Genomic DNA, 9,822 nt, shown 5'->3' on the forward strand with positions numbered 1-9,822 from the left:
ATAAGAAAAAAGCTAAAGGAGTTCATCACTGCCAAACCAGTATTATATGAAATGCTGAAGGGTATTCTTTAAGAAGAGGAGGAAGAAGAAAACGGTAAAGATAAAATTATGAACAACAAAATATATCTATCAACAAATGAATCTAAAAATCAAGTGAATAAAAAATCTGATGAACAGGATAAACTGGTGAATATAATAGAATCAGGGGTATAGAAAGGGAGTGGACTGACAGTTCTCAAGAGGAAAGGGGTGTAGGGAATGTGGGAAGAGACTGACAAAAATTGTACACCTATGGATAAGGACAGTGTGGGGGCGAAGGGGAGGTAAGCAGAGGGTGGGGTGGGAACTGGGTGGAGGGGAGAAATGGGGGAGAAAAAGAGGAATAACGGTCATCTGAACAATAGAGATTAATTTAAAAAAGAAAAAATAAGTAAAATGAAAAAAAAGAGGAAATATCACCATCTGGATCAGCCTCTGGGTTAGGAGCACACTATATGATCCAGCCGGACTCCTCTTATATTTCTCCCCCCAGGAAGCCCACATCCACTGCTGGGATGCTTCTCACCTCAAGACCTTCAAATCCATCCTCTGGAATCTCCAATCCTGAGACCGTTAAACCTACATCCCTCTTCAGCAGAAGATTCCCCAAATATACAGCCACGTATTCTGTCTTATTCCAATACCCTTAACTCTTTCATTCTTCTCTCCTGAGACCACAAACTTCACAACTTTGGTGTTCTTCCTCACTCTGAAGCCCCATATCCCAAATCAGGGCTCACACATGCAAATATTCCAGAATCTTCAGCTCTGAAATTTGTCTACTTTGTGTGCACAACCCCCTCTCCCCCCTCAACCAAGTCCACGGTCCTGGGCTGGCCCCTCAAGAGAAGCCACAAATTCAGAATTGTTAATCTGTCCCGGACTCCCTCCCTCTTCCATTGCTGGCTGCATCCCAAGCTAGGCGGGAACAAGGTGGGGGGTGTAACTGGGAGGTGAAATGAGACAATTATATAATCAGGACCAAAGACTGCCCTTCTCTCCCAGGTAGTATAAAGAGAAGGCATCCCAACCTTCGCCAGATGACTCTCACTCAGCGCCGTCATGCTGGCCTCGGGGCTGCTTCTGGCAGCTTTGCTGTCCTGCCTGACAATAATGGTCTTCATGTCTGTGTGGCGGCAAAGGAAGCTGTTGGGGAAGATGCCTCCTGGTCCCCCAGCACTGCCCTTCATCGGAAACTACTTGCAGCTGAACACAGAGCAGATGTACAACTCCCTCATGAAGGTGTCACGAGGCAGGGAAATGGGGGTTAGGGTGGTGTTGGGGGCCTGCCCAGTCTGGCTGAGACTTTGTGGTAGGGGATTGGCAAGGTTGAACTGAAATCTTAGGAAGGAGGAGGTTGTTTTTTAAAATATATGTTTTTATTGATTCCAGACAGAGAGGATGGAAGTATTAGAAAGGGAAAGAAACATCATTGCAGTCCAAAACCTGGGCATGTGCCCTGACCTGGAATCAAGGAATCAAGCTGGTGACCTCTCGGTGCATAGGATGATGCTCAAGCAACTGAGCCACACTAGCCAGGGCAAGAAGGGGGAGTTCTGAAGGTTTAGTACTGGGGTTCTAGCCAGGAAAGACAAGATCTTGGGATGTCCAGTCCTTTGACTGTCAGAACTTGGGCAAAATGTGTCCCAGCCTGTGAGGGCTGGGCACTGAGTCAGTCCAGAGCTGGAGCTGCTCCCATGCCTCTCCATCAGATCAGCGAGCGCTATGGTCCAGTGTTCACCGTCCACCTGGGCACGCGGAGGGTCGTGGTGCTATGTGGCTATGAGGCTGTAAAGGAGGCTCTGGTGGACCAGGCTGAGGAATTCAGTGGGCGAGGCGAGCAGGCCACCTTTGACTGGCTCTTCAAAGGCTATGGTGAGGGGGACTCTGGGTAGGGAATGTGATCTTGATGGCCTCAATTTCCCAGCATTCTTCTCCCAACTTACCTGCCTACTCAACGCTGTGGCAGAGCCCTTCCTCTGGTCCCCTCTGTCCCCCTTCCTGTGCATCCTTGTGTCCTCTCTAACTTGTCTTAGAGTTTCTGCATCTTCCTGCTTCTCTATGCCCTATCTCCCAGCTCTCTCAGTAGATATCTCTTCTTTCTCTGCATCTCTTAGAAGCTCTTGGGATTTTTGCATTGGAACCTTGGTCCTCTGTCTCCAATTGTCATTTTGTCTTTTTCTCCTTCTCAGTTTCTGTGCCTCCCCGTGTTTCTCTCTCCCTCTCTTTGCCTCTCTTTTTCTTTTGTCTTAGAATCTCTCACATTATTTCTGCTTCAAAATCTCCATGCCTCTGCCTCCTGGTAAAAGCCTCTTCTCTCTTCCAGACCATCTCTGTTTCTCTTATACATTTTTCTCTCTTCTCCAGCTCAGTCTTAGAATGCTTCTCAATTTTTACTCCCACCTCCCAGATCTCCACACATCTCCCCTCCCTTCCTTTCCTCCTGCCTCTTTTTCTTCATGTGAGTGTCTCTGCATCTCTGTTTCTCTGTACATCCATGTTGGCCCTTTCTTACTGATTTTTTTCCAACTTGGTGTCTCTGTATTTCTCTTTCTGTATTCCTCTGAGTGTTCTCTCTCCTCTCTCCTCTCTCCTCTCTCCTCTCTCCTCTCTCTCTCTCTCTCTCTCTCTCTCTCTCTCTCTCTCTCTCTCTCTCACACACACACACACACACACACACACACACACACTCCCTCTGATCCCGCCCCTCTCTGGCCACTCCCCACTCCTATATTCCCTCCCTAGGCGTGGCCTTCAGCAACGGGGAGCGTGCCAAGCAACTCAGGCGCTTCTCCATCTGCACGCTGCGGGACTTCGGAGTGGGCAAGCGTGGCATCGAGGAGCGCATCCAGGAGGAGGCAGGCTTCCTCCTTGAGACCTTTCGGGGCATGCGCGGTGAGCCTGGGACCCTGAGAGAAGAGGAGGAGAATGAACATCTGGCCTGGGAGGGGAACTAGGTTGGGGGAAGGCGTTCCTTGAATATCAAGACTGGCATCCGACCTCCAAGTTGACTCTCCCCCAAATCCCTTCTCTGCCCCCTCCCAGGTGCCTTCATCGATCCCACCTTCTTCCTGAGCCGAACTGTCTCCAATGTCATCAGCTCCATTGTCTTCGGGGACCGCTTTGACTATGAGGACAAAGAGTTCCTTTCACTGCTGAGCATGATGCTGGGAAGCTTCCAGTTCACAGCCACCTCCAAGGGACAGGTAACTGACCCCAACCTGGCTCTGTTGTGGCCCTTGCACAACCAGCCACCACCTCCCTTGCAGGTGCTCCAGCCCCTATCCTCCTGCAGACCAGGGTCCCCTTAAAAACAGCCTTCTCCCTTGGACAACTGAACAGGTGATCAGGAACTCAGGACAGGTGCCCAATACCCAGTCTCCAATACCTAGAATCTCAGCTGATAGTCTCCTGATCATAAAAGAGAGGGAAGGAAGGACATCTGGGTGTGTGTCTCAATCCACCTCATCTACTATTAAGTCCTTGGACAGGAGCCCACAAGCTGATCTTGCAGGAAAACTTAGACATTTGTTTCCATCCAGCCCCATGTATTGTAAATACCTGGCCACCTGGACAGGGGCCTTACCAGGCCCGAGGCAGGCCCTGCTCCTTCAGGTAATGCCCACTCACAGCTGTCCTTCGCTTTCCTCCCCCCTCAGCTCTATGAGATGTTCTCCTCGGTGATGAAACACCTGCCGGGGCCACAGCAACAGGCGTTTAAGGAGCTCCAGGGGCTGGAGGACTTCATAGCCAAGAAGGTGGAGCAGAACCAACGTACACTGGATCCCAACTCCCCGCGGGACTTTATCGACTCCTTCCTCATCCGCATGCTGGAGGTACCTGCCAGCAGCCAGTGCAAAGAAGACCAAAGCCTGGCAGAGGAAAATCAGGGGTTTGGGATCAGGGAGTGGGGGTGGGGGAGAACAGAGGCTCGTTCAGATGACCCCCCTCCCCATCAGAATCCTCAGGACCCCTATTATAATTCACTGTTCTCTCCACTGAGCGTTCACCATGGGCAGGACTTGTGTGTGCCAATCATCATAATAAGCACATCTATGCTATCTCCATGCACCAGGCACTATTTTAAAAATTTCCCAGCATTCACCTATTTAACACTCACACCAGCTCTTGGAGAGGGTTCTACTATGACTCCAATGTTACAAATGAGGACACTGAGGCTCAGAGTGTGTAAGTGCCATGCCTGAGGTCCTGCAGTGAGGAAGCAGTGTAAGCTAGTTCCAACTCTGGTCTCTCAGACTCCAAGGCTGGTGCTTTTAGCCACCATGCTCTTAGCTTTCATTCCTTGGTTGTCAGATACACCTGTGTGGACGGGTGAGTTGGCTTTCCTATGTGGCATTGGAGGTTCCCCCCTCCTAAGTGGATGGGCTTTATGGAATCTGAAGTTCAAGGTGAAAGGATCAGGGAGTGGATTCTCCATGGTAAGCTTCAAGATTTTCAGTGAAGGAATGGGATGCTGTTGCTTAAAATCTGGTCTGTGTCTCAGAAAATGTCTCCCGGTAAGCTTCAAGATTTTCAGTGAAGGAATGGGATGCTGTTGCTTAAAATCTGGTCTGTGTCTCAGAAAATGTCTCCCTTCAACTCTCTCTGATGCATTCTATCATGGTCTCTCTCGCTCCCTGTCTCTATTCCTTCTTTTCTAAATATTTCTATAATTAAAAAGCAATTACTAAGTGGGTGATTAAAGAACAGATAGTCAGCTGGATAAGGAGTGTGTGAAGAACATTTGGGTAGAGCCACCAGCCTGGGAAAAGGCCTGGCAGAACTAGGGTTCAGATCTATAAGAAGTGGCTCCAGAGGAAAACCCCCAGAAGGGACCTGAGAGCATGGGGGAGTGGGCTTGGCTTGAAGCCCTCTCTCTCTGCAGGAGCAAAAGCACCCCCACACAGAGTTCCACCTGAAGAACCTGGTAATGACCACGCTGAACCTTTTCTTTGCGGGCACTGAGACGGTCAGCACCACCCTGCGTTATGGCTTCCTGCTGCTCATGAAGCACCCGGATGTGGAGGGTAAGACTGGAGCGGGTAGGGAAGGGAGGGCCACGGACCCTCAAAATTCCTCTGAGCCCACTGTAAATTCCTCTGAGCCCACCTCTCCAAAATTTCTGGACCCTCAGACACACCCTGCTATGCAGAGACTTGGTGTTGATCTTAACTAATAGGAATGAGTCAAATTTCATTATCTGTTAACATATTGAAAATATCTGTACTGATTGGTAAATAGTTCTACCAAGTGGCCACTACCTGACCCTCCAGATCATCCCCAAGACTCCTTCCTCTCAGCTCCCCCCATGAGTCTGGCACAACCTGGTTAACAGGCCCCTGCGCCAACAATGCTTATGACCAACCTCTGTTTCGAATAATCATATGAATGATCCAGTTGCATATATTCAGGCTGTCATTCCTGCCCCAAGACCGCTAGATACCTAACCATGTTTCCCCTATCTCACAGCCAAGGTCCATGAGGAGATTGACCGGGTGGTTGGCAAAAACCGTCAGCCCAAGTTCGAAGATCGGGCCAAGATGCCCTACACAGAGGCAGTGATCCACGAGATCCAGAGATTCGGAGATATGATCCCCATGGGCCTGGCCCGCAGAGTCACCAAGGACACCAAGTTTCGGAACTTCCTCCTCCCTAAGGTGCTGCCCTTGTCCAGCCTAGAGGAACCTCTAACCTGCACCCTGTGAGCCAGCACCCCAACCTCCTTAGAAGCTTCCAGCCCTTGTCCTCTCCCTCAATCACAGACTTCTCCAATACAGTCCCTTCAACCTTCCCACTCAGATATGGGTCCCTTTAACCCACCCATATCTCCCCAAGACCTCTTGCCTCAGGGAATATGAATCCCATTTCTCCCAAATATCCTGCCTTGAGAGACATGAACTGCATGTACCCCAAAGCTTCTATTTCAAGAGACACAGACCCCAATCTCCCCAAAATTCCTGTGTCAGGGACATAAATGTCACACCCTTCAAAGCTCCTCCCTCAGAGAGGACCCTGGCTCCCATTTCTCCTCACCTAGAGCACCCACATTCCCCCTCTAACCCCATATGCTCTCAGCATACCCGTTCCCCCTTCACCTTGTCAAACCCTCTCTCCTCCCCACCAGGGCACTGACGTGTTTCCAATGCTGGGCTCCGTGCTAAGAGACTCCAAGTTCTTCTCCAACCCTAGAGATTTCAACCCTCAGCATTTCCTAGATGAGAAAGGGCAGTTCAAGAAGAACGATGCTTTTGTGCCATTCTCCATTGGTAAGAGACCGCTGTCTGCTGCCGAGCCACCCATCACACCAACAGGGACCTCCTTCATTCCAGCTCCCCTCTCTGAGATGTAGCTTAGGAGCTTTCTCCAGCTTGGATATCCCTCTTATTATCTACCCAGGAGGCAACAAACTGTAGCCCTCTTAACTGATACCTACAAAACTCAGGCAAAAGGAAAGGGGTGATTATGTCTACTTCAGAGATGGGGTAAATGAAGACCCAGAGTGAGTCAGAGTTTTGCACAAGGACACTTGAATTCTTCAGATTCCTAAGGAGATGATAGCACAGCAGCCATATGTGTGTGTTTAGGGGGATGGTTATCTAAAATTCCCATTGCCACAGCCTACTATATCTCACCCCCATCCCATGTACAAGGGAAACTGAGGCTGAGACTGGATTAGAGACTTCTCTGAAAGTCTTCAGGTCACGGATTCCATCCCCGGGCAGATTGCAGCTGGAAGTGTAGAGAGGGCAGAGGTGGCAGTGAGAGTAGGCCTCACCTCCACCCTTCCCACCCTACTATCTTGTCAGGAAAGCGGTACTGCTTTGGAGAAAACCTGGCTAGAATGGAGCTCTTCCTCTTTCTCACCACCATCATGCAGAACTTCGGCTTCAAGTCCCCGCAGTCACCCAAGGATATCGACGTGTCCCCGAAACATGTGGGCTTTGCCACCATCCCACCAAACTACACCATGAGCTTCCGGCCTCGCTGAGCTAGAGCTGCCACAGGGCAGGGCTAGTGGGAGGAGCAAATGGGAGGGCTTGGTCTGGAGAGGCGGTGCTAAGGATTGGGGGTGAGGTGGAGGAAAAGAAGATGCAATGTGGACAGGAGAGCAAGAAGAAACAGACGGGCTGTTTGTCCACCATGTTAGAAATAGAACCTTCAGAGTTGGGGTGAGATAAAGCGAAACCTTACACTATACAATGTTTGATAATAATAATAATAGTAATAATAATAATAATAATAATAATAGTAACAGCTATTATTTATTGAGCAAGTACTCGTGTCAGCTCTGTGCTAAAAGCATTACACACTCACTTCCCTAACGCTCACAAATCTATGGGATGGGAACTGTGTTCATACTCATTTTACAGGTGACACAGCTGAGTACTTATTGTGTTCTGAGATCCCACAGAACACAATAAGTGCTCAGCAAGTACTCAAACACAGATCTGTGCAAGGATGGCTATATGTAGCCCATTGTCCTTTGGGTAGATTTTTAAAGAGCACCCCTTCCTTTCAAGTTAAAAATTGACAATTTAGTATATAATTATACGTTACCAGAGGCCCTGTGCATGAAATTCATGCATGGGGAGGGTCTCCTTAGTCTAGCCTGCACCCTTTCCAATCCAGGACCCCTCAGGGGATGTCCAACTATTGATTTAGGCCTGATCCTGGAGATTGGGCCTAAACCGGCAGTCAGACATCCTTCTCACAGTTCAGGACCACTGGCTTTTAACTGCTCACCTGCCTGCCTGCCTGCCTGATCACCCTTAACAGCCCCCTGCCCCTTGCTGGCCTATTTGCCCCCAACTACCACACTCTGTTAGCCTGGTTGCCTTTGACTGTCACCCACCCACTGGCCTCATCACCCCTTACTGCCCTCCATCCCACCAGCCTGGTTGCCCCCAACTTGCTCCCATGCCGGCCTATTCTCCCCAACTGTCCCCCCCTCATTGTCCTGGTTGCCCCTCACTGCCCCCCACCCCATGAGCCTGGTAGCCCACAAGTGCCCCCACTGAGAGCCTGGTGGTCCCACACAGCTTGCTGTTTGGTCGTTTGGTCTCCCTCACTAACTCCCCTGCCAGACTGGTCACCCCATACAAGTCTGCTGCTCAATTGTTTGGTCACCCTCACTGACCCCCCTGCTGGCCTGGTCGCCCCACACAGCCTGCTGCTCTGTTGTTTTGTTGTCCCTCTCTGACCCCCCTGCCAGCCTGGTCACCCCATGCAGCCTGCTGCTTGGTTGTTTGGTCATCACTCAATAACCCCCCTGCTAGCCTAATCGCCCCATGCAGCCTGTTTGGTCATCTGTTCAGTTGCGATGGTCACTTAAGCTTTTATATATATACTAATGGCCCCGTGCATGAAATTTTTGCGTGGGGGGTGGTTCCCTCAGCCAGCCTGTACCCTCTCCAATAGGACATCCCTCTCATAATCTGGGACCACTGACTCCTGAACTTTCACCTGCCTGCCTGCCTGATTGTTCCTAATTGCCTTTGCTTGCCTGCCTGACTGCCCCTAACCTCTCTGCCTGCCTGTCTGATCACCCCTAACTGCCTCTGCCTGTCTGTCTGATTGCCCCTAACTGCTCTCCCCTGACAGCCTGATCTTATCCTCAACTGCCCTCCTGTGCCAGCCTGATCTCATCACTAACTGCCCTCCTTTTGTCGGCATGGTTGCCTTCAACTGCCCTCCCCTGCAAGCCCGAGCTCTCCCCCAACTGCCCTCCTCTGCCTGCCAGTTTGGTTCTGATTGGTCAGTTTCTATGTCAGTCAGTATCAAAAACTCTATCTGCTAGGCAGCCATTGTTTCCTCACAGATGACCCAGATTTTGTTCTAATTGGCCAGTTTTTATGCCAGTGTCAAAAGCTCTGCCTCCTAGGCAGCCATTGGTTCCTCACAGTAGATCCAGATTTGGTTCTGATTGGTCAGTTTTTATGCCAGTCAGCGTCAAAAGCTCAGCCTCCTAGACAGCAATTGTTACTTCACATTTCACCCAGATTTGGTTCTGATTGGTTGGTTTCTATGCCAGTCAGAATCTCTGGGCTTATCAATGAGGTCTGATCAGAAAGGTGGGGCTGATCAGCAGCCCTGGTGGAGGCCAGGAGAGAAATGGAGACGTGGCTTCTGGCAAGACTGGGAGAGAAAGAGAAGCAAGTTCTGATCAAAAGCTGCCACAGAGGCAACGGATCAGTCCCTGCTTCCCTCTTCAGGCCTCTCTCTGGCCCTTATTTGCAGCCCCCTCAGCAGTCAGTACTGGGGCACCATGTTTGCAGAGGAAGCAGTGAATGCTGGGTTGTCAAGGACCCAGCACTGACTGCAGGACTGACTCTGGTTGGTCAAGCCTCGGTCATTACCGGTCGTTATGATTCAGGGTTTTTATATATTAGGATAGATGAACAGCTCTGTCCAAGGATTTTTCCAGAGCTTTGGCAGGCAACTGACTTGGTTTCACTACATACTCTTGTCCATTCATGCACACTACAAATGCCAGGGCATTGATGAGATCCCTAAAAAGGTGGGATCTGATCAGAGTGAGACTGGAGAACAGGATTTAGGTTTCTGAGTGAACTGGCAGTGGAAGAAAAACACTTCAGTGAATGCTGGGATAACTTTGGTCATGACACAGCCAAAACAAGTGTGTGTGCATATGTGTGCATGCAAGTATATGATTGCATCTTCTCCTGAGTGTATGCCTGAACTCATTTGCTATGAATTTCTGAAGATTTGGCTTTCTCTGATGGATCTGGGGTCTACTAAGATCCAGCTAAGATTCTCAGAATC

General features: G+C 49.9%; 1 protein-coding gene across 1 annotated transcript; it reads left to right on the top strand.

The window, feature by feature from the left end:
• Positions 1-988: 988 nt before the first annotated feature.
• On the top strand, positions 989-7,236 carry LOC311610066 (cytochrome P450 2A13). Its single transcript, XM_084860955.1, has 9 exons — positions 989-1,281; positions 1,752-1,914; positions 2,785-2,934; positions 3,085-3,245; positions 3,699-3,875; positions 4,925-5,066; positions 5,509-5,696; positions 6,164-6,305; positions 6,846-7,236. Exons 1-9 carry the CDS (start codon positions 1,102-1,104, stop codon positions 7,025-7,027), a joined length of 1,485 nt encoding a protein of 494 aa, XP_084717081.1. The 5' UTR covers positions 989-1,101; the 3' UTR covers positions 7,028-7,236.
• Positions 7,237-9,822: the final 2,586 nt, after the last annotated feature.

Source organism: Pipistrellus hanaki, assembly GCF_964339955.1.
Source record: "Pipistrellus hanaki genome assembly, chromosome: 15".
Taxonomy (NCBI): domain Eukaryota; kingdom Metazoa; phylum Chordata; class Mammalia; order Chiroptera; family Vespertilionidae; genus Pipistrellus; species Pipistrellus hanaki.